The sequence below is a fragment of the Wolffia australiana genome, chromosome 13, assembly GCF_029677425.1.
Source record: "Wolffia australiana isolate 7733 chromosome 13, ASM2967742v1".
NCBI lineage: Eukaryota > Viridiplantae > Streptophyta > Magnoliopsida > Alismatales > Araceae > Wolffia > Wolffia australiana.
The window spans coordinates 2,738,366-2,764,210 of record NC_135847.1 but is presented as its reverse complement, the minus strand read 5'-3'; the positions used below and the strand labels follow the sequence as shown (position 1 = coordinate 2,764,210).

The following is a 25,845-nucleotide window of genomic DNA, read 5'->3' as shown; positions in this document are numbered from 1 at the left end:
TGAAAACTGTATGGAATTGCCAGCATCCCCTCCTGACGATCATGCAGTATGCTAAGGCAATGACGGTTTCAATCTTAGTACTTGTTTTCTGGCAGAAGCCTAAACCAGTACATATACTTCGGTACAGTCTCACTTTAGCCAAAGATCAGTTTTGGTTTGTTAAACATTAAATTCAATATCTAAAAAAATCATAATGAAAGTCTAATTAAAAGAGTTAAATGATGGACTTTTGTATGTAAATACTCTGTTTTTTCATGGATTCACTACACAACTGAAGACAAACTGCATGTCTGCATATTTACATTTATTAATATCTGAATTTACATCTATCTTTGTGTTTGTATTTAAGTATTTACATATTTAAATATTATATATATTTACATATATGTTTTTACATATTTACATGTTAACAATATCAGTTCAGTCCGGTTCTTCTTGTAAAAAATGGCAAAATATATAATTAGCCCTAACTATACTTTCATCTCATGAATCACGTGTGGGCCCAGAAATATATAACGAAATATCTCAGATCCGTTCCGTCCCGTTCCCGGCCCTAAAAAGAAAAATATCTCAGTTGCGTTCCGTCCCGTCCGTCCCGAATCGCGTCCAACCGTCCGGGACGGGACGGGACGGAACGGGACGGGTACAGGTTCTACCCCGCATTAAATCAGATCTTACTTACTGACTCGGTAAATTAAAATATTCAGATTAAGAAAATGCATTGTCAGAATGGATTTTCGCAAGGGCGGTACACTCACCGCCGAGTCGGGTCACCGCCGCCGGCTAAATCCGCCACCTGTTCGCGACTTTACCGGAACGCATTTTGAAAATGGATTTCGCGTCAAGTTAGAATGCATTTTCGGAATGCGTTTCAAAACCCGAGAAGAGGTTTCACCCGGGAACGCATTCCACGAACCTTGGGAATGAGTTTTCACCCGGGAATGCGTTCTCGAAATTGGCGACGCGGTTTGACTGGGGAGTTGACCGGCCGCCAGAGTCAATCTCTGAGGTCGGCGTTCCTGAGAAAGTCGACGATAGGGAGCATGAGAGAGATAAGCAGTCAACGGGTACGAGGCGGCAAGTCAACGTCACGAACCTGCTGTCGCTTATGGCCGACATCCTGTAGAGGCAGACAAAGACGAGGAGGTGGAGCCCGATAGAGTAGAAGAAGATGAAGGTCCGCGCATGCCTGAGATATAAAAGTCAACGGTTAATAACTCCTAGTCAACAGGTTGCTCAATGGTATAGTCGCCCCGGACGTGGACGAAGGACGGGACGGGACGAATTTCGTCCCGTCCTAATTAATATATTAAGCTGTATTAATATATTAAGCTGTATTAATATATTAATATATGTTAGCTCAGGGACGAAGGACGGGACGGGACGAATTTCGTCCCGTCCTACGTCCGATGTTAGCTCAGGGACGAAGGATGGGACGGTTTTTCATCCACCGACAAAAAAATCGTCCCGTCCAATAATGTGGGGACGGTTTTTTGTCCCGTCCTGTCCTCCTGGGACGAATTTTCGTCCCGGAATTCGTCCCGGATGAAAAAATACATTTTATATTTTTAATATATTAATACAGCTTAAAATACAGGACTTTGATGCAGATTGTCATTACGAGGCCACGTGACAACATCTCAACATCCGGCGGTTTTCCGTCCAGATTCATCCGGCGACCTCCGGACGGACAATTTTTTCGTCCCACGGTACCAAAACCGTCCCGTCTGGTGGTCCCCGGGACGACTTTTCGTCCTGAAATTTGTCCGGTATCCTCGGATGGGACGATTTTTTCGTCCCGGAACGAAAAAATCGTCTCGTCCGCGTCCCTGCGCAATAATCACTGGGTTACGAAAAGTCCTAGAAATCGATTGACCCAAGACTTCATCATCTTCGTTGACTTCGTAACATGAATCTCGGGTCATCATCCTTATTTTTAAAAATAATAATAACTCCTTGTGGACGAGTAAAGTCCCAAACATTCATTAAAGTTGGCATATATTGTTTTAAAAATCGTGACGCATGGTTTTAGAAATCGGGTTTTTGAGAAAAATTCAAAGTATAAAAACGGTGAAGATATTGGTTCTATGCTATGAATATAAAAGCTAAAGTTTTCCGATATGTTTAGTATTTTTTAGGTCTATGGTACAAATATTGATTTTCCAAGACAAATGTGCGAATTATGTAGAGTGATTTTGTTTCAAAATTTTCAAATCGGCGTATCTGATAATTAAACAGGATAATTTTTTCTAATAGAGAAATGGAAAAGAATCTATACGGAAATTTTAAATAAAATTACTAGCATCACGGATTGGTTATTTAAGAAGAAGATGATGATGATAGTGGCATACTTGTTTCCGAGGAGAAATCGTCCACTGCTCAGCGTGATTCTATCTCGAAACCCAAGATCTTTGTACCTCTGATCCCTCTCCTGGAGAAAAAGATAAATAAATAGATAGAAATCAATAGAATTAACTGAAACTACAACTCGGAAAATTTTGAAATATTTGCCAACAAACGGTTCTATAATAAGACAGAATTATTAATATTTCAATCTATTGCGCCACTACGTATAATTTGCTTCATTTATTTGGGAAATAAAATTCTATGCGCAATGTCCTCTTCAATGTGTAATCCTGAATAATAAGAATTTTCAATATGTTTAAAAAAAATGAATGTTCAATCATTCAACCATTTCTTTTGCCAATTCAACTTCGACCAAATTAATCGAAATTTCTATTTTTCTATGCAACAAGTAACTGCTAATTAACTGCTAATTACTAATATTATTCCGGATACGGAAAAAATAATTCCATTCAATCTAACAAGTAACTTCTTTGATAAATGAGAAATCCTCTGGCTAGAATCCATTATGTTCATTGCATCGGAAATATCAGTAACCACGTAAAAAAATTTTGAGATGTTGAAAGCATAGAGAAATAGGAATTATAGAAGCGGGATATTTTTGAGGTTAGATCGCAATTAAAATCTTTAGGGTTTTTTTCATTCTCTGGCGAGTGAATAATCTGCTCTTGAAATCTAGTATTTGATTGAATCTTTCTCTTATTATCAAATCCGAAATAGTTTGAGATTGTGTTCGGCATCAACGATGATGATCATGAGAGGACAACGATGACGAAGATGATGGATAATAATCGTCATCAGTATCAGTGTCTGGTTTCCAAGAGCCATCATTATCAGCTTTTGGCCTAATAAGACGAATTTGAACATGTTCTCGTCCTCGTGATAGTCATCTGGTTTTTTAGGGCTGTTATCGTAACCATCATCCACATTCTTCATCTGTATCATCATTCGTCCTCTCATGATCTTCGTTGATGCCAGAAATTTGGAGATGACGCAACAACAAAGACAACAACAATGATGATGATGAATTCTTCATCAACCAGCTACCAACGGTGTCGTGTCGTGTCGGCTTTGTTAGATTATCAGCTACCAACGGCAAAAAAATTACCTTCTTCGAGAAAGCAGCAAAAGGATTGATGTCCTCCTCATACATCTTCTTGTACTTGGATTCGAAGTCTGAAGTTGACCCACCTTCAATATCTTCAGAAAACTGAGAAAAAAGAAATTAAATAATCCTCAAAGCAGAAAACTCATAAAAGAGAGAGGTAGAAGAAATGAATCTTATGGAAACAATTGCTTACCCTCTTCGGTCCTCTGGACACCAACTTGTCGACACTGTTATAGTCTTGAACATATCGAATTTTCTCATACAGCTTCACATTATCTGCTTTCGTTTTCTCAAGCTCGGAATTGAGAGATCCTATCTTTTCTTTCAGTTGCCTCACTTCCTAAGAATATTAACGAGATGAAAATTTATTAAAAAGAGAGAATTTCCCAAAAGCACTAGATCGCTTTAACATACTTCTTCTGATTCTCGAAGGCGACTTCGGAAGCGATCGCGTTGACCACATATCACCTTGAGCATAGAGCTCTGATCTTGATCAGGAGAAGCATGCTTTTGGTCGGAAACCTGATTTTTGGGAATAACACAAAGCATTTATCAGGGAAATGTCATTTTTTAATTTAAAGCACTTTCAGAGCATATGAATCTAGTCTCCAAGAGCATAGATGTCAATTCGACGGGACATTAATAGAAGATCTGTCATTTTTTTAAGCAAGGAATATGTCTTAACTAATATATCAGTCATGTTGGAATTTCCTACATTGTAATACTATATCTTGTCTCAAAGGGCATAAATGTCATTCATCATTCGATTCAAATGACATCAATAGAAGATCTGTCGTTTTTAAATAAGGGAAATTCCAGAAAAAGAAGATCTGTCTTTTTTTATATAACGCATCATATGAGTATATCCTGTCTTAAAGGGCATAGATGACATCCCGCATTCAATTCAAAGGGACAGAAATAGAAGATATGCCATTTTCAAATTATGGAAATATCATAAACAGAATATCGGCCATTCTTTATGTTAACTCATCAAAAGAGTACACCTTGTCTCCAAGGGCATAGAAGTCGTTACACATTCAATGAGAAGGGCATAATATGTTACCATAATTTAAAGGCCTACTTATGATAAAAAAGAGCCCAAAGAGGCCTTCTTTTTAAAGGCCTATTTAATGTTCAGTGGAAAACCGTCAATAAATTCTTGAACTCATTGGGGTATAGACTCCCCGATTGTATGGAAAATTTCCATGTAGGTTAATCACTTGATGTTCTTCAGTACAGTCCGGCTGTATCTGACAATCGTAGAGATTCTAAAGCAGCAGTAACGTGAAGAAAATATTGAGTAGCCAAAAACTGATATACCACTCAATTTAAAATGAGATATCTAGACCACTGACAGTTAAATCCTTTGAGACAATGTCTTTTGACGAGACAACTCCGCAAGTAATTGCAGAGAATGACATATATGACCGAAGATAGATTGACAGGTTCCTCGACTATTAGAAGCCCTGCATAATATAGATAGAAACATAACTCAAAAAGGGGTTAGCTTGAGAAATGTTTACCTCAGTTGCCTCAGCTGTCCCTGCATCCTGGATATCCCAGTCATGCAGAATGGGCCCTCTGTGATCTGTAGAACTGTAGCCCTACATCAAAATAAAATGAACTGTTAATGCTTTTCCAGAGCCGAGAACCATGATCCATTAGAAGTACGAATACTTAAAAAGAAAAGTTAATAAGAAACTGAAATTTACAGGAATAAGCATAGGTCCTGTCCATTCCGTGCAATCCATTGAATGAAGAATTAAAATAAAAGACCTCAAATAAAAACTTTTTCAATTTGTTGACCATAACATGCACAGCTCAATATGAACTGTGGATCAGGTTATTTCCCTCACCTGAATGATTTGAACCTACGAATATAAATTTTATTAGAAAAACTGAAAATTGATCGTCTGATATGATCCTATATCCCCTATGCCCCTCCTTGGGGCACTTTAGTTCTTTTCAGGTAGATGTTTCCTTTTAAATAGGGTATCCCTCCCTGTAGGAGGGTTGCGATGAACATTGTGGCAGCTTCTATTCTACGATGATGTCTAAACCCTATCAGCAATGGCCTTTCTATCAGGCCCGTCTCCTCAGTCCATCTCTTTCACAATATGAACTCCAGGGTTCATATCAGCATCCAAGAACTGAACTTATCTTTGACATCACGATATGTCGGTACTGAAGAAGAATGTCTAATTTTGAAGCACTGCATCCTAGGCTACAAATTTCAGGGCTCACACAATACAGCTGAGAGCTCACACAAACAGCATGATCAGGCCTGGCCTCAATCTGACCCAAATAAAAACTTCTGGTGGCTCTAAAGCAAAGAAATGTACCATCTTGCATCCTAATCATACCTCTCGAATAACCCATCATGAGTCGGCAACCTACAGATAATATCTAGAGCCAATTACAGAGGCTGAAACTCTTCTGCTTCCAACACCGGATCTACTTCATTACCAAATCATTGTCAGGCGTTCTGCATGGTTCAGCCTTTATTGCCTTACATTCATTCATTGTTTAGTCTTCTCCTGCGCTAGATGATCTGGAAGGCCAACGGGATCCTCCAGGTACTCATGCCTCATTGAACAAATGGTCAAGGACATTTAAGCCAACTAAAGGGCCTGATCAACAAACAATCAAGGCTGACGGCCACCTGTCAATTTTGAAAGATCAGAGGGAGATATTAACAGATACGATTCCACTGAGGATGTATCAGATACGAGACAAGAAAGAGAGTAACAGTGAGTAATCCCTCATTCATTACATAATGAGGGTATTCATACCCTTATAAGCCCAAGAAATGGACCAAAGAGGATTAAATCAGAATATATCATGGAACTTGAGCATCTGACAGACAAATAGAAACTTCTAGTAATTTTCAAATTAAAGCCACGGAACAAACCTTGAGAATGTCATCTTCAAGCTTTGCAATCAACTTTTGTTGTTCATTCACTTTCGCACTCAACTCCACAATATTTGCCTCAGCAGCCGCCAACAGGATTTCTTTCTCTGAAACTTTAACCTTCAAAGTGGAATTGGCAAATTTATTTAAGCAGAAAGCCTACTGTGATAGAAATCTAACAGAAATTCAAGACAGAAAAGGAAATCGTTTTCATTATTAAGAAAAAACAATACACGAATGTGATAGCTTTTGGCAAGAAAAAGTAACGCATTCCTGGTGGTCAGTGGAAGATGTATTATTATCATACAAAAAATGATTATCCATTAGATAATGTAACTTTGTCAATTTCCTGTTCTGATTTCATACCTTCAACTGTGTCAGTTCGTGCTCCATTTTTCTATTCTTGTCAAGCAGCAAAGACTCTAACTTGCTCATTTCTTCACCACTCGTAGCAAGCTCCCAATCTTCTGCCTCAATCGAATTGTATCCAACTGCCTGCACAATGGATATCAGATTCAGACAGCTCTAAATTCAACTTATATGTATTTAAAAACTCTCATAAAAGACGGGAAAAATACAACAAAGACATAAGTACAGATGAGAAAATTAAATGAATAACCATTTTTTGGATTAATTTTCAAGACTCACAACATCATTAAGATAAATGATACCCCAACTTGTAAAGAAATACGTTCATCATTGAAGCCATATTCAAGCATGAACTTAACGGAAACTGAAGCTTATTCTCCATCAACACCATCATCCACTTGAAGTCTAAAAGTTGAGAGAATTCAAAAGGCGTGAGTGCAAGCCTACGTGGCAATGGAAAATCCAAGAATGTTAGGTGACGTATGTGGTCCTCCTCTACCTTTTTGGCTAGGGAGAAGAAAGTGGTGTTGAGAACGACTTTAGCGCTTGGCATGAATTATTGCAAGAACATTGAGAAGACGAGGGTCAAAAAAAAAGCCAGTAACAAAAAGTTTGGCGTCTCTCTCCTCTCCATCCCTCTTTTCTACGACACATATTTCTTTGTAAAAAGCCTACTTTATACACTTTAATTTCAATAAGTCAGAAGCGGCTCAGGTTAGGAGCAGGAGATTCTCTCCACTTCCCGTGAGGAGGAGAAGCCTATCTCGCCAGATCCTCTCTATCTTGCTATCTCCTATCTCTCTTTATCTTCTCAATTCTTCCATCTGGTCGGAGCTCACTATTTGATCGAAGTTCTTGAAATGAATTGCACTTGATTCATGTTTGGGAAGGAAGATTACAATTTGTTTACGTAACGTTCCTGTGCTTACTGAGGGGCATAAAAATTACGAATTGGTTATTGTGAAAAGTTTCTTCCAGCCTTGAGCATCTGATAAATAGATAAACACAGTTGAAAGGAAAACACTTTCTATTGCACTAAATGAGATAGAGCTTAGATGATTCTCGGGATACCCATCATTGAGGTAATCCCCCTACACATGAATTCACGATGGGGAAATAATATTTCATTAATTCGTAAAACCAAATAGTCCTATTCTGAGAGTAATTTATAATTTGAGGCACTTGAAGGATTGAGCCCCTTGTCACAGTCGTGGACATAAACTTAATTACACAATGAAAAAGCCAAGGGAAAATAATATGGATGCCAGTGCCACGCGTAGAAAACGGTATTCTGCAACTCATTTTTTACTTGACTTCCCTGCTAGCCTATGCAAAGTGCGTTGCTTAAATTCAAGAAAAAAATCATTAACAAAGTGATTAAAAAGTAGATAGGCATGATCCATAGCACATCCTTCGTGCACATACCTGTAAAATCTTTACTTTCTTGCGAAGATCCTCCACTAGTTTTTCAGTTGGTCTTTCGTTTATTTCTTTCCTCAGTTCATCAATTAAGCTCTCCTGTCAAATAGGTAGACTGTAAGAGCGCACAAATAAAAATGACATCAAGGACAAAAAATGTGCTTCCAAGCTTTATAATCCCCGAAAAATAATGAGAATTTTTCTCCCGAAACATAAAATGATATTTGCTCATCCTCTTTGAAACAATAAGAATTCAACAAATGAGAGAAAGTTATTTTGCCTGAATTCTTCAGGGCAGCTGGGTATCACCCTCCGCCCTGCTTCTCCAAATCTAGCTCTCTTCCTGAAGGAATGTTTTTCTTCATAACTTTGATTTGTTGTATCATATTCCAACCGTCCAACGTATGTACCCAAAAATATCAATATGGGAGCTATAGTCCTGTGTAGTGGATTAAGTATCCCTACCAATATAAACTTCTTTATAGGTTGTCAGACATCAGCTTTTCTCTTTCATGATGGATATGTGGCAGAGAGAGATTGGTTAAAGCTCTGCCTAAGAGATCATGATTAAATAACCAATTCACTTACACGAAAATCATCGATAAATTTTCATTATGGTGGAGAAATTCTCATTAAATGAGCTGAAATGGAAAATCAAGATTCTTTCAACATAATAACAGAACATGATCAATAGCATGTAATCAAACTATAAAATTTCCACGCTAACAATCCCAGCATAAGAGTATAAAGAAGTGAAAGAAGGAAACCCAGACAAATAACAGAACATGAACGGATGGTTCCAAATTCAATAAAGTAATCCATCAAAAATAAGTAGCCAGAGAAAATAACCAATAAAATAACGTAAATATTTGAATATCAATCGTACATGATAATTCATGTATGATGATAACATGATCTTAACATCTCAAATCAGTTTGCTAAAAGGAACTATGGTTACTGTTGACATTATTGTCTCCTTTCCTTTTTTTTTCTTCTTTCTATTATTAGCTCCTTTCTATTATTAGCCCAATAAGGGCCCTTTCTATTATTAGCCCATTAGGGCTCCCTATAAAACCCCTTGTAATCTCTTTGTTTGACAATCAAGAATTGTTCTTTCTTCTTGTCTTCATGGTATCAGAGCCCTAACCCTAACCCTAATCCGGGTTCCTGGGCTCGACCGTAGCTCCGATCTCTGGCGTTTCTACATTCGCCACGATCTTGAGCTCCTTCTCCTTCCGGTTGGCTACCTGCTCCTGGCGGCGCAGCTTCTTTCCGGCCACATTTCGGCTTCCGCACCGCGCCCTCCTCGGCTGTGCTTCTCTCGGCAGCGCACGCTTCTCTCGACGCGCCTCTCCTCTCGGTCGCGCCGCGCTCCCTCCTCGACTCTTCAGCCGCGCACGCAGCCAATAGCCGCGGGCGTTCGTGCAGCCGTGTGCTCCTCGTGCGACACTTCATTCTGTGATCAAGATGACGGAGCCTGTATCGGTTTCCGGTGTGACGCCAGCATCGACGCCAGCATCGACGCCACCCAGTGTGGGTCAAACGTCAAATGCTTCGGAGGCACCTCTTGAGTCGGGGAATTGGTCGGCTTCACCTGGACCGTTTTCTCTGCCTCGGATGCCTCCAGATGGGATGTTCACCGGCTTTAACCTTCTTCAGTGGCAGCAATATGTCCAGATTACTCTCAAGGGATGACTGATGCGTCATTTACTTGAAGGGCCTTCCAAGACAGACTCCAAGTACTATGACTGGCTAGACGTTGAAGGGGTGGTCCATCGATGGCTTTTGGATAGTATTTCACCGAGTATCAAGGGTGAATTTCTGTCTCTTGAGTCTGCCCGGGCCGTGTGGGAAGCGGTCCTTGACAGCCACTCCAAGAAAAATAATATTGCCACACTGTATGAGCTAGTGCATCGGGCCGCCAATCTGCGTCAAGGAGACAGGACGATCATGGAGTACAGCACAGAACTCATTTCTCTGTGGAATGAGATTGATCACTACATGCCTCCGGACCCTCACTCGGTGGATCGCAAGTACACTCTTCAACTTCGGGTTTTTCAGTTCCTTATAGGACTTAACCCGGAATATGAAGCGGTACGGGCTCATCTTATACACTGGGAGAAAGAGCTTTCCTTCAAGGATGCGCTTTCAGCAGTCCCAGACGCCGGCTTCTGCACTTGTAGCACATTCGTCTTCCTCCACGCGCTCCTCGGTGACGACCACATCGACTGGAGCAGGAGCTTCGTCTCGTGGTCCATCTACTCGGACTGAGGAATCCTCCAAAGGTGATCCTTCTCTTTTCTGCAATTACTGCAAAAAGCGGGGTCACTCCAAGGAGACGTGCTTTAAGCTTCAACGGAAGCGAACACAACAGAGCAATCTCGCTACGGTTGCACCTTCTGTCAACCAAGTACCGATGCCTGGTCAAGTCCCTCTGTCCTATGGTCTTCTTCCAAGTGGAGCGTCTTCGGCAAGTGCTTCTCTTCCCGGCTTTACACTTGAAGAAGTGGAACGTCTTCGCGATTGCTTGACCCTCCAGTCGTGGGCTCGTGCTCTCAGCTAACGCGGTATGTCCACCATTCCTTCTCCTCCTCCTTCACCATCTCCGTCGTCATCATCATCCACTTGGCTTCTTGACTCTGGTGCCACTGCCCACATGACACCCAATCCTAGAGCTTTTGTGACCTATGAACCCGTTTCCGGCTCCTCCACAGTTAAAACAGCTTCCGGTGATCTTCTCACTGTGGCTGTGATTGGTCGTGGTCTCTCTCTCCTTCGATAAACCTCACTAAAGTCCTTCATGTTCCACGGCTTGCTCATCATCTTCTTTCTTTATCCCGCCTTGTTCGTGATCTGAACCAAGATCTTACATTCACTCCTAATACCTGTTTTTATCGTGATAAGGTGTCGGGGAGGACGATTTCCATTGCTGAGGAGCATGAGGGTCTCTATCTTGTTCGATCTCCCTTGTCTCCCCTCGCTGTTGCTGCCGCTGCAGTTCCCCTTTCGGCGTCTCATGAGCGTTTGTGGCTTCTCCATCGACGCCTTGGCCATCCATCCTTTGCTACTCTTTATCGCTTATTTCAAAACTTTTCCAAGGCCACTCTGTGGACCGCTTTGTTTGTGATGCTTGTCGAATTGCTAAACATCATCGTACTCACGATCCTATTTCTTCTTCCCATTTGACGACTCCTTTTGCTCGCTCACACCGACGCGTGGGAACCCTCCTGTTCATAGCACGTCCGGTGCTCGTGGTTATGTATATTCATTGATGACGCTACTGCTTCACGTGGGCCTATCTCTTGAAAAATTAATCAGAGATCTCCTTGTTATTCCTCAGTTCTACTCTCTCATTCAAACTCAATTCTGCACTTCTATTCGTCGCCTCGCTCCGACAATGCCCGAGACTATGTCAATTCCACGTTAAGTACTTTCTTCCAAGAAAAGGCATCATCCATGAAACCACATGTCCTTACACCCCCAGAAAAATGGAGTTGCAGAACTAAAATTTCACACATTTTTGAAATGGCTCGGAGCCTCTTGTTTCACATGCCTGTGCGAGAGTATTTTTGGGCTGGAGCTGTCCTACCTGCCTTTCTTCTTCTCAACCGTCTTCCGTCTCGCGTACTTAACTACTCTACTCCCATTGATTGTCTCCAGCATTCCTTCCCCAACATTTCTCTCCGAACCAATCTTACCCCTCGTGTCTTTGGGTGCGTTTGCTTTGCTCCTAACAACCATCTTGGTCGTGACAAGCTTGATCCTTGGGCCATCCAATGTGTCTTCGTCGGCTATGCTTCTACTCAAAAGGGTTATCGATGTTATCATCCACCCTCTCGTCGATTTATTGTCACCAAGGATGCTACCTTTGACGAATTCACTCCAGATACCCTCTTCTTCTCCACCTTCTCCTTCTTTACCACCTCAATCAAATCCCCTTGAATTTCTTATTCTTCCTAACTCATCTCCCTCGTCACCAGTCCCAAGTCCTTCCTTGCCTGTTCCTCTCGATGAGCCTCCATCTGATATTCCCATGAACACCTTGTCCTCTGATCCTCTGCTTGCACCAATCCCAAATCCACCTGTCCTTACTAAAGATCCATCCTCTACTTCATCGAACCCTCCTGCAAAGTCCCCATCGGATCCCTCTATCCCACTATGTTGTGCCCCTTTACCTATACGCCATTGCCCGCCAGAAAAACGCTATGGTATCACTCTTGCTCGTCGCAAGCCTCGTGTTCCTCCTACCCCTGAAGCTCCCTCATCCTCCTCATCCACTCCTCTTGAAAATCCTTCATTAGCACTTGTGTCTTGCCCTCATCCTTCTCCATTGTATCCATTAGCCGCATCCATCTTATCTCATTGTCTTTCCCCATCCTACCACGCTCTTCTCACCTCCCTTGACACTATCTCCCTTCCAAAGACGGTGGACGTAGCCCTCTCTCTTCCTCATTGGCGTCGGGCAATGGAGGAGGAGCTACAAGCACTTGCCCTAAATGACACATGGGATCTGGTTCCACTACCGCCGGGCAAGCACTTGGTTGGCAGTCGTTGGGTTTATGCTGTAAAGCACAATTCTGACGGCTCTATTGAAAGGCACAAGGCACGTGTTGTGGCGCAAGGGTTCACCCAACAGTATGGCATTGATTATCAGGAAACGTTTGCCCCTGTGGCCAAGATGAACACTGTCCGGATTCTCTTGGCTCTTGCCGCCGATCGGGGCTGGATATTGCAGCAATATGATGTCAAGAATGCTTTTCTTCATGGTGATTTGACTGAGGAGATCTATATGGCCTTACCTCCTGGATATGCCTCCTTAGTGCTGTCTACTCCGAGTTCAGTTGTTTGTCGCCTGAAGAAAGCGCTGTACGGTTTGAAGCAATCTCCTCGTGCTTGGTTTGGCCGTTTCACCATGGCCATGAAGAACCGGGGATACCGTCAGTGTAATGGAGATCACAAGCTTTTCTACCGTCATTCCACGTCCGGGGGAGTGGCTATTCTTCTCGTGTACATGGATGACATTATCATCACGGGTGATGATACGGAGTCCATTACTCAGTTGGCTATGTATCTGTCGTCGGACTTTGCCATACGTCATCTTGGCCCATTACGATATTTTCTTGGTATTGAGGTGGCTTATTCTTCGAGTGGGATTTTCATCTGTCAGCTGAAATATACAGTGGATCTTCTTTGCGAGCTGGGAAAGGAAGACTCCAAGCCTATTTCGACACCGATTGATGTGAGTCATCGACTTGGTGCGGATGAGAATGAAGATCCGGCTGAGCCCGGACAATATCGAAGACTTGTGGGCAAACTGCTCTATCTCACCCACACCCGTCCCGACATTGCATATACAGTGGGTGTTCTAAGTCAGTTTATGCAGAACCCTTGAATGAGTCATCTTCATGCTGCCCATCGCCTCCTCCGTTTCTTGAAGGGCACCATTGGCCGTGGATTAATGTTTCGTCGTCACAGTGGCTGATCGTCGGTCGACCTCTGGGTACTGCACCTTCTTGGGAGGCAATCTTATTACTTGGAGGAGTAAGAAACAGAAAGTGGTCTCTCGATCAAGTGCTGAAGCGGAGTTCCGTGCCCTTGCGCATGGTCTTTGTGAAGCACTTTGGATTACCCAACTGCTTCGTGAACTAAGGTGTCCGGTTTCTTCCCCTTTTCAGCTGTTCTGTGACAACAAATCGGCTATCAGCATTGCTCATGATCCCGTCCAGCATGATCGTACAAAACACATTGAGATCGATCGACATTTCATTAAAGAGAAGCTTGAGTCGGGAAATTTCTGCATGCCATATGTTCCGTCAGCTGAACAGGTTGCAGACATCTTCACCAAAGGGCTTCATGCCCCTCGGTTTGAGGATCTCTGTTCCAAGCTGGGTGTGGAAAACATCCACGCTCCAGCTTGAGGGGGAGTGTTGACATTATTGTCTCCTTTCCTTTTTTTCTTCTTTCTATTATTAGCTCCTTTCTATTATTAGCCCATTAAGGGCCCTTTCTATTATTAGCCCATTAGGGCTCCCTATAAAACCCCTTGTAATCTCTTTGTTTGACAATCAAGAATTGTTCTTTCTTCTTGTCGTCAGTTACAAATTTTGATCAACAAATAAAATGAATCGGCACCAGATCATTGAATAAATGGCATATTCTCGTTCAACAACATAATGCCCATTCAGTACAGGCCACTTTAATACCCACAAGCAATGGGAATCAAAAAAGGATTGTCCTCGCGAAAAAATCTCATATTAGCATCATGAATCTTTACTTGATCGAAAAATGAAGACTAAAAAAAGGATCCCTGAACCATACCTTCTCAATGAGTAAGGAATTCAACTTCTTTATCTCACTTAGGTGTGTCTCTCTTTCACTTGACAAGGTCGATTCAATCTGATGAAGCTCCATGCTTAACTCAGAAATCACCTTTTCCTTTGCATTTAACGTACTCTTGAGGATCTGACTCGTGTCCAAATAATCACTGCCATCAAGCATGATAATTAAATTGCATTCATACAAAGGACAAAACTAGAAATTAATCATCAATGAATATGTCTTCTAAAAGACTTCCTAGGTACATTCAATTAAATAAACCCATGGTTTATGACCCATTTCTCTTCAATAGTGATGCGCATCCAATGTGTTGCCCAATTCAAGGAGGCCCCAAGCCAGTTCCTCCAGAAAAAATACACCATCATACAGTACACTATCACAAAATCAGCCTTTTGGCAGAAGGTAAACAGAAAACAAAGTACAAATCAAACAGCCTTCTGAAGAAGGTTGCTTTTCTATACTGTGCTGTCTGGTGTGGTAGTTTTCGGAGGAACTGGCTTGGCTGGAGAAAGTGGTTGTGGAAGTGGGAAAGATGTTAAAGTGAAGTGAAAGGATTATCACTGGATGACATGGGAAACAAATGGAGAAGAACAGGGAAGGAGGCGGTCATTTAGTTTGATATCATAGAGAACTAGGAAAAAAATGAGGAAGCTCCTGAAGGAGCCAGATGTAGACCTTGATTTAGGTCTCTATCGAGAAGGAGATCCCTGATGTAGACCTGCTGCAGATTTAGTGGCACCTCCACGCTTCTAGGGATTGTCTCCCGTATTGAACATCCCTCTCCTAGGGAGCATCTCCCATACAGCTCCACCCTCTCCACTATGCCTTCTGCTTCCTCCCTCTTTCCCCCCTTCTTGAAAAATCTGCCCCAATCGGGGAGTGATCGGGGATCACATCGGTGTCCTACAGTCCTTGTCAAACTGTCTGTGGCGCATCTTTTAGAAATCACTATTTCGTGAGGAATTGATGCCTCCACAGATGGGGAATGAATTGCCAGGATCCAACAACGCTGCTCTTATTATATGGATCACCTAGGTATCCAATTTAAGTTGTGGATGACCAGCAATGTGAATGGGCTCTCCTAGGAGTACTGAACAGCATCTTCGTTCAAAAGAAAAAAGAGTACTGAACAGCATATAAATCAAACGCTGACCCATCATCAGGGTGATTTCTCTACAAGAAGGAGACTGAGTATACCTCCATGTAAGGTCTTGTCACATGAAATCATTAGATGGGACACAAATAGATAGACTTGGTCCTATACTCTTTGAACCCTACAGAATGTTAGAGCCCGGAAGGTCTGTGGTCCACAGGCTGTATATTGTCCCTTCACCCTCTACCAAGTCTTTCATAGATCATAAATCGAACTAGCCTCATGCTTGTAGCATCTTCCAAAAGAAATTCTGAAGGACTCTTTTCATAAGCGACATTAGCTGGTGTATCCAGAACTAGGATTATCTGACTGCTATTCTACGACTGGACCAAAAGTCTTAAACCAATGGAAGAATTTACCTGAGTTAAAGATTCATAGAAATCAGGAGGGACCATTAGACGTCTAGTCCCTGAATTCGACCTTGAGGATGAAGTGAAGTTGAAGAGGGGGAGTAATGTTATCAACCCAAATACATATTTAAAGAGAGTAAAATGATGATGCAGCAGACAGAATGTGTATAACAGAGGTTTTTTCTGCGCCATCTTTAAAGAATCGGAGGCAGATGATGGAGGCCACTGCAAACATTACTCAGGAGAGTTACAGCCGAGAAAAAGAGAAAAGTAAATAGTCAGGGGGACACAAGCTAATGGGCCTTTCCTTATAAAAGATGAGGTAGACTCTGGGCCTTGCATACTTAAACCAACAAAATGAAAGCATTAAAATTCACACAAAGGACATTTACACCCTAATATTGCACAGTATATATTAGATCACTTGTACCAAATAACCCTGATATACCTTGTTTTTTCCTCATTTTGTTCCGTGGCTGACTGCAACTGTAAGCGCAACAGGCCCTGGGAAGAAATTCAGTTCACAATGTATTTTTTTCTTGTAACGAAAAATCAAAAGGCAGATTACGAATCAGTTCAGAACGTTTTCCATCAATTTCATTTATAAAGTGCCGATAATGATAATCACTTTACAAGAAGCTTTTCTTTCGAGAGAGCTGTTCACAGAAAGAATTCCCTGAGAAATATAAAGAAAACAGCATCCTTTAAATGGTTTCTTCCAGGTCAGCCACATGTCTGACACTAGATTTAATCGTTTATCCAGAAATATTCAAATGGTATCATTTTTCCAGTGTAACTAGTAGAAATATTAAAAGTTTATGTTACGAATTAAAAAAATATTTTTTAAGGACACACCTAAATGAAGCATGTTAATATTCATTCAGTTAAAACAGTGAAAACAAATTTTACTCAGATGACGTCTAAGGATCACACTTCTTTAGCAAAGCATAATACCTTCTCACGTTCAAGAGAGACTAATCTTGTTTGAGCCCTTTCGACTTCATCCATAAGAAGATTTACTTCGGATTGCTTCGCATCCCTCTCCTCCTCTAAAACATTTCAAATGTTCATCTCTTAGACCATAAAAACAAAAACATACTACATATATATCAATAAATAAATAATTTCCGAAAAGTGGAAGGGGAAGTCACCCGATTAGGCGGTGACCACCACATATTCAATAAACAAACATAGACTTGATAAAGTAAAAACTTTTATAATCCCATAAACTTGTATTTGTATGTTTAAAAATCAATTGAAAAATTATTGTTCAAAGCATTATTGTTCTAGTAAGTATTTATCATTTTTTCTCAGATGATGATAATGTGCGTTGTAATCTGGATTCAGGTAAAAAGAAGAGTAATTAAATCAGGCAATCAAGTTACAGATATCTTCTTCAGAGAGTTTAATTGTTCCAGGAAACCCTAGATTGGCCATTAAATCAGCTTCGGCATTTTCTAATATGTGAGGGTTCATAAAATCCATTTATCTGTATCTTATCCTCAAATTCCCAAATGATAGCCTGGGTGGGAGGGGCCTGGAGGGGGCCGTCCATTTTTCAATCGGATAATGGATGGTGTCAAAATCATCATCTTTCGAGCCATGCTCCGACAAAAGTGGAGTCCGAAATCTAAAGGTCATCCTATAATTCATGTCTTCCATTGAGGGGCACTATCTATAATGATGACGATGAGAGGAAGATGACGAGTATTTATCATCATCATCATTTATATGACCTAGGATGATGATGTTCATGATGACAAAGTCATCGCAGTTGTAGTCATCATCGTCATCACAAGGACGCCATCATCATCACGAGAGTAACAAATGATTGCAAAATCGTCGCCATCATCATCATAAGGCAGACTTTGTGCTTGTGGAAAAGGAAGAACCCAATTTTAAATTTGAAATAAACGCAGAACCGAAATTTTGTGATCCATGCAGGGCTGAATTCGTCGATTCTCAAATATATCAAATAGAACACTGATACAGGTCTCACTTGGACATACTTGGAGAAAAGGAAGAAAAAGATAAGTCGTCTCACACATGCCAGGTCAGACAACAAAAGGAAAGGAATAGGCAGGGAACCTGCCTATAAATAAATGGAACGAGGGACCATTCGCCCTCTTCTTAAAAATTTAGGAGCAGCCGCCTCGGCTGAGTTGAAGATCTTCCTCCTAAGAGGAAGGCGAGAGCTATCTGCCTCACCTCTCCATTCTTATCTCCTTATTCCACTTCTCGCCCTCCCTAATCATTCTCTCTAGACACTGTTCATGGTATGCCCTCTCCAGTGACAGTTCTTGAACGACATTGCTATATCTGGAAATCATTGGTATTCACTTTGAACTTTGAATTGTGATTGTCACTTGCTACATTGATATCCTTCAGGGAGCATATCAAACACATAAAACTCACCTCTCCAGTAACTTAGATGTGGTATTTAAAATTAATTCCTAGATATGTTGTGAATCTTTTAGATAAACCACAAACGAAATGACTTGGGCTAGTCTAGTGCAATGTGTGATTTGATTGAAATTAGCGTTTACATATTTGAAATGAGAAACTGATTGGTATGGCCCTTTTTTGGCATGTCTGTTGGAACCAATAGTGTGAAACTCAGATTTATGAGTACATTACCGTTTATAAGTTTATCCTGGGATGATGAAACCTCCTATTTGGGGACCATTAGACATCTACAATTGAAATCACCATAGTAGAGACTCATTTCTTGGTACAGAGTTATAAATTCATGAAGTTTACTTGGCCTATGCAGATGTGATAGATTCTTTTCAGACATACCTGACTGGGCACGCAGTTCGAACATTTGGCCCTGAGCAAACTCATGCAACTTTTGCATGTTGGCCACGCTATCCTTAGCTTGTCTTAGTTGGTCTTGCAGCAAAAGCTCCCTGCGATAGTGGATACCAAATAAACAGAAGCAAGAAGTGCTAAAGATTAAGAGATTGATAAATAGGCAAACTTGAGAATCTGGCAGTCGTCCACAGAAAACAGAGATCAATGACCTGACACATAATGAATCCAATACCTTTCCTTTAGAACTTCAAGTGTTCTCTGATTTTCCTCTGTAAGACTACGTTGTTTCATCTCTACCAGTTCCCTCACCTTCTCCTCCATCTGTAAAGCATTCTCTAATCAATGAAGAAGAACTTCTGGATATGTATTTGTGAATAGTAACGAAAAAAGACTACACAACAAAGCCCAAAATTAGAGTCGGAAGCTATTAAGAGCGATCAAAACCAAACATGAGATGTGAAAACAACGGGAAGGGATGGATAATTGATGCTAAAATCACATGAGATATATCACGGGCGACGAAAACAGAGCAGAATCACTGATGCAAGACTATGGGAAAAAGTAACATCATAATTGCATTTAAAATTTTCAAAATATGAAAATTTATGATTAGACAACTAATCAAATATTGGTACCATCAAAATTACAATAAGTAAAAAAAATAGGATCGTAGTAAATGGACTTAAAATACAGCCTTGAATAAAATAAATATTAAATAAAACAAGATTTTTAAGGTGATTTCCTCTGTTTTTCTAGCTCATAATCACTAACCTGTTGTTCTAGCTGGCGATTCCGATCCTCCAGCCGCCTTATTGTGGCTTGTTGGTTTCTCAAATGAGTAGCCTCTGTTCTGTACTCCTCAAGTTCAAGTTTCATTTTTCTATTCTCAGAATCCAATTCAGAAGCTCTAATTTCGAGGTCCTAACGACATAAAACAACAACAGCCAGGATCAGCATTTAATATGAATATTTGAAGTAAGGATATAAAGTAGAACGTCATGATAAAGAATAAAAAGATAGGCCATTAAGACCAAGTATGAGGACATGCAGCTGATTTTAAACAGAAGAAGTCGAAGAGTGCAGTTCAAGGTTGACAGTACAGATGAAAAACAAAGATTAACGACATTGATTTCTCACAAGAAGACAGTGATTCATTTTTCATCAATTTCTTTTCCAGAAACAGGATATTTGATGCCTAGGATTACAAAGAATCCCAGAGTTCCATGTAATTTTCTAGTTTCGATATGTTGAATGTTCCGTCATTGAATTTATCAAGTACAAATAGAAGATAAATTGGGCACAAGTTGCACTCACAGAAGTAGAAGAAAGGGCTGGATATGGATCAGGGGCCTCATAAAGCTTCTGGTAAACATTTAGAAATGCATTTTCTCCAAACTTTGCCCTTTTCGTCAGATTGTCCACTTCTTCTTGATACGCTTTTAGCAACGTTTGAAATGAACTCAACTTCTCATCTGCCGTCGCTTTCTTAAAATCTGCATCCGTATGCAGAAATTCCAAAGGAAATTTCATCATTTAGAGTTAATTTCATCATTTATAACACGAACAGACAAGATAAAACTGAAAAAAAAGCATCAAATGAGAAACTATAAGTACCCCTGGTAGCCTCCGCCAATTTTCGTCTATTTTTCTGACTGTTCTCCTGATTTTCAGCTATTTTAAGCCCTTGTTCATCCAAACCGCTCCTTTCCTTCTCCAAATCAAAATCTGCGGTCATTAGAAAGAAAATTACCAAATGAATTAACTCAAACAAGAATTACAAATCCGGAGTCCTTCACCAACACTCCATGAAACTCGAAGACACTTCCCTCTCCATAATTCACAACAATTATAAATATAGTAACAAGAATTACAAATGCGGTGCCCTTCTCCGTCGAATATCCAACTACTTACACCCAACGGCATAAGAAAAAACACCAACTCTCAACGAAATTCGAAGATACTCACCTTTCCAGAATTCGCAGATGACGGCGATCGAGGAGCGAGAGCTCCCCTTCTCCATCTCCGCTCCCCCAGGGCCACTTTCCATGCTTGAACAGCGATTATGACGGTCGACGATGCGTGAAATTCGAGATCTGTAATCTTTGAAGGATCAATTACAAAGATGTTAGAGATCGCGCCTCGAGATTCTGCGATTCGAGCTCTGTCCCATGGCGTAGACAGTGGCAGCGTTCTAGTAGCCCCTTCCTACCTTCTGTTGGACTGGGCCTGCCCATATATAAATATGGTTAGTGTTAGTTATTACATACATATTACGATGACGATGACAGGATGATGGTGATGAGAGAATGATGATGATGATGATGACGATGATGATGATGACGATGACGATGACGATGACGATGACGATGACGATGATGATGATGACGATGACTACCGGATGATGATGAGTCGTCTTCGTCTCGGTCATTCGTCATCGCCAAGTCGGAGATATCAAAATTTCCCCCATTATTTGTCTAGTCAGATGATGATAATGAGCAGTCTCCGCCGTCTGTCGTTGCCAAGTCAAAGATATCAAAATTTCCCACATTATTAGTCCGGTCAGATGATGATGATGAGCCATCGCCATAGCCATCGCCGTCGCCGTCATTGGACATCGCCAAGACGGCGAATACAAAATAGCCCCCATTATGCATCCCTCCAGACGACGATGACGAGAGGACAATGATGAGTCGTCATCGTGTCTATCCTTCGTCGTCGCCACAACGGAGATATAAAAAATTCCCCATTATTCATCCAGTCAGATGATGATGATGAGCCGTCATCGTCACCGTTGCCGCCTCCGTCGTTGGACATCTCCAAGATGGTGAATACAGAATTGCCCCCATTATGCATCCCTCTAGTTGACGATGACGAGAGGACAATGATGAGTCGTCATCGTCTCCGTCTTTCATCTTCGCCGAGATGGCGATAACAAAATTTCCCCTATTATTCGTCCCGTCAGATGGCGATGATGAGAGGATGATAATGAGTCGTTGTCGTCTCCATCTTTGGTTGTCATTAAGATGGAGATGAAGAATTGCCCCCATTTTTCGCCCTTCCAGATGACAATGACGAGAGGATGATGATGATGAGTCACTGCCATCGCCGCCATTCGTTGTCATTGAGATGGTGATAACAACATTTCCCCCATTATTCATCCCACCAGATGTTGATGACGACATGACGATGATGAGTTGTCGTCTATGTCATTAGTTGTCGCCTAGATGGCAATGACAAAATTGCCCCCATTTTTGTCCCACCAGATGATGATAGCAAGAGGATGATGATGAGTCGTCGTCATCTCTATCATTGGTCATGGCCAAGATAGCGATGACAAAATTGCCCACATTATTCATGCCGCTAGATGACGACGACGATGATGAGACAGAAGCATTACTATCTCTTGTTTGTCGTCCCTTTTGTTACCCATGCTCAGGGGACAAGAGACGATGACGAAGGCATCACCGGTACGGATGAAGATGATGAGAGGATGATGAAGAGTCATCAATGTCATCATCATTCATTCCTCCAAGTGACGATGACAAGACAAAGTTGGTATGTCTCTCCTCAACCACACTTGAATGACGAGAGACGATGATGAAATCGACATTGTCATCGACATTTGTATGTGAATGAACATAACCATGATGATGACAAGTTTGTCTATGCCACTTGAGCTAAAGACACTAATGATGATGATGACGATAATGTTTTAAATGATGATGCTGATTTTCATCATTATCTTCAAACACTATGTCTAGAATGTATTTGTTTCATGATCGGCTGGTGTTTGTTAGGATAATGCCAAGAAATATGAATTATAATCCAAGTTCATTCTATTGGGTTTTGGCCACAATTGACGTTCCAAATGAGATTCGTGAATCAGAATAAATATGAATCAAATCAGACCTTTAAACTGAAAAAACAAAAATACAAAGGACTCGCCTCTTTACATCTACATGGTCCTTAGCAAGTTGGATCTTCTTGATCAGTGTCATCAAATATTGGAGATGATCTTCTCACCATTCCAAATCACACCAAGATAGAAGGGTAGCCATGGAGAAGGGATAAGAAGAGGGAGCCCACAGAGAAACTTGCATGGGTGTATCTCACTTAGGACATATGATCTATTTATATTTCATAAAACTTCTCATGAAAGACCTTCATATTAAGTATCTTACGACGTCCAATGAACCGTAGGCATGTGACCCTCCACGTAATTACTCCATTAGTTCGATGACACTCTATATGTATCTCCATTGACCAAACTTAACAACAATTGATCAACGTTCATTTAAACATTGATCACTTCAATCCAATTATTTATTTGAGTCACTAACAGCTGAGTGCCTAAGATACATTACATTTCCAAAGGTACCATGCATATGCAATCCCTCATTTGTGTGATACTCCTAGAATGATGCATTGTCCAAAATCCTCATGTCATCCTAATTGGAACTGATACATTGAACAATATCTTTTCTAATATATACACTATTGTAGGAAATGAATTTACCAAGATGGAAGGGAAGTTGATCAAACCGTGGCCTCACAGTCACCTTGATGGACTTTACATCTGATATAAGATTGTATCTAATTTGCAACACGGGACTCGATTTTGTTCAAGACACAACTATCCCTTGGTATCTCAAGTGTAAGGAAAACCTACATAATTAGGACTTTAATTGACGTGTGATGATTAGGTATAAAATAATCCAAGGATTTATGTTGATCAATTCAATTAACTCTTTCCTCCAAAACTGGGCCTGATATATATCCTCAGTGTCTTCACATACACATTACCAAATACCCATCTTCATCAAATAGCCAACAGTAAAAAGGTAGTAATATATATCTTTTTATTTATTTATTGAAGATGCTACGTAGGATTCACATAATATATACTCATGCATGCAAAAGGCTATGCATGTGTACAGCAGTACAAGTGTACATCTGGATATTTTGATATTTCAATGTAAGAGGAGGACGGACATATAAAAATAAAAACTAAAAAAATAAGCTAATCAATGTAAGAGGAATGGTAAAAAATGAAAGGTCATCCTAAACACAATGAGAATGATCGATTAAATCAAGGTCACTGGAGAAATTAGACCACATAGTATTCTGGCATGCGATGACAATACATATAGTTTGGTTAAATTAGTGAATTTATGATTGTAATATATATGTATATGATCACTACATCACTGTGTAATTGGTGGTCATAGAACTAAATGATTTGCTAAAACAGTATGAAATGTTCTCTCTTTGTGTAACTGCCAATAATAACCCCAAACATAAATTACTTCTCCATCCAACCCAAACAGGGACAGAAATGATCTAATTATGAGCATGAAGATCGATCAATCAACAAAAAATAGAGAGACTAACAAAAGTCTGATAAAGATAGCAAATATTGACCCTCAGAAACTATTTTTATGAACGATTGAATCCTATCTAATTACAGCAAGATGAAAAATTTTACGGTAGTAAAAAATAAGACTAATATGACTAAACATAAATGCTGAAAACTAAACAATGTGTTGACAAGAGGAAGTTCTGAACACATGAAATCAACCTTGATGTTGGGGTTATACCAAAATATTTAAAGTAGAAGCCAGTGAAATTAAACATGAAAAATGGAAATATGGTCAGACATCATATGTTAAGAAAACTAACTTGATTTTTATTTTCAGCATGTTGATGTAGAAGTAATATCTTTTAGAGATGAAAAGGCTGCAACAAAGGATTATTTTTTTTAGTTCTTGAGTTTAGCGCCATCCTGAAAAGTATTTTTTTAGACTCTTTGTTGAGATCTTATCCTCTTAAAAATGTATTATGTCTAAAGTATTTGTAGGAAAGAAGCATCAAAGAACAATACATAACTAAAATATTTATTTCTTGATTCAGAATTAAAATGCCCAATTTTCCTCTCGATATAAATATTATATGATCAAAGAAGAAATAAAAAGTATTTTCACAATTATTATTACAAGTAATATATATCATACATACTTGATCAAATATAAATATATTTAGTTTAATCTATAGTTAGATATGGAGGGAGAGTCTTGTCAGGCTTAGTTACAGTTACATGCTAATGTTGATAAATGACAAGGGAGACAGTACATAGAGAGAGAGTGTATGTGATTGTGTCTTGATTCCCTTTTTATAGAACGAGTGAAAGAAATATTATATTTTTAAAATTTTATTTTTTATGGAAGTTTCTGATTTTTTTTATCACTAGTGATCGGTTGTGATAGAGACAGAGACAGAGAAAAAAGTTCTTTATGATTAATTATGTTTTTCATTATATCGCACAGACTAGTATTTGATGTATCAATGATCAACCGAATGAATTTAAGACAATTAATTCTCAGGTAATATTTATTTTAATCAGGATAAATTGAAATAAAGAATTCAAATATTTTTTTATATTTTCAACTTTCAAGGATACTTTATTTTTTCTTAATTTTTCTTAATAAATCAAGATGAAAATAATAAATCTTAATCAATTATGAAAGAGATAAAGAATAAAACAAAAACTAGGGTTTATGCTTTTTTTTTTAATTTAGCACTAAGAATAATACTTTATGATAACTTTCCACTCAATAGTCTATTAATGATGTAGAGTGAGTAATAAGTCCATGGGGAAGCAGTAATTCAATTTCAAAAATTTAAAAACCCTTGAAATGAAATGTGTAATCTCCCAAGTCAAAACTATATGTTTTAGGATATATCTGGAGTTTATAGAATTTATATTCAATAATAAAATGGGTGGATAGAGATAGAAGTGATGTAAAATGAAGGGGAACGGGATCGGAATCACGATGAACTTTAGATCTAGGTTCCTAGTGTATTTATGCTCATGTATTGAGCCCTAAATGCATGTTACTATACTTGGATCCTTAATTTTTTCCTGGATCAGGTATTTATCTATGTATGAAAAGGATGAAGAAAGAAAGAACACTTCAAAACACTTACTTCAACCAGGTTGAACAAACAAGATCCTATAGCGCCG

The 25,845-nt window shown here is 39.8% G+C and overlaps 1 protein-coding gene across 1 annotated transcript; it reads right to left on the bottom strand.

The window, feature by feature from the left end:
* Nucleotides 1–674: 674 nt before the first annotated feature.
* Nucleotides 675–21,045, bottom strand: LOC144711100 (protein CASP). Its single transcript, XM_078585025.1, has 19 exons — nucleotides 20,790–21,045; nucleotides 20,439–20,549; nucleotides 20,139–20,317; nucleotides 19,596–19,745; nucleotides 19,057–19,145; nucleotides 18,810–18,919; nucleotides 16,965–17,059; nucleotides 16,459–16,514; nucleotides 14,490–14,655; nucleotides 8,178–8,270; nucleotides 6,750–6,878; nucleotides 6,384–6,503; nucleotides 4,996–5,076; nucleotides 3,887–3,994; nucleotides 3,666–3,812; nucleotides 3,473–3,574; nucleotides 2,352–2,431; nucleotides 1,097–1,189; nucleotides 675–1,019 (listed from the first exon to the last, which is right to left on the bottom strand). The coding sequence occupies exons 1-19, from the start codon at nucleotides 20,869–20,871 to the stop codon at nucleotides 998–1,000; spliced, it is 2,013 nt and encodes a 670-aa protein (XP_078441151.1). The 5' UTR covers nucleotides 20,872–21,045; the 3' UTR covers nucleotides 675–997.
* Nucleotides 21,046–25,845: the final 4,800 nt, after the last annotated feature.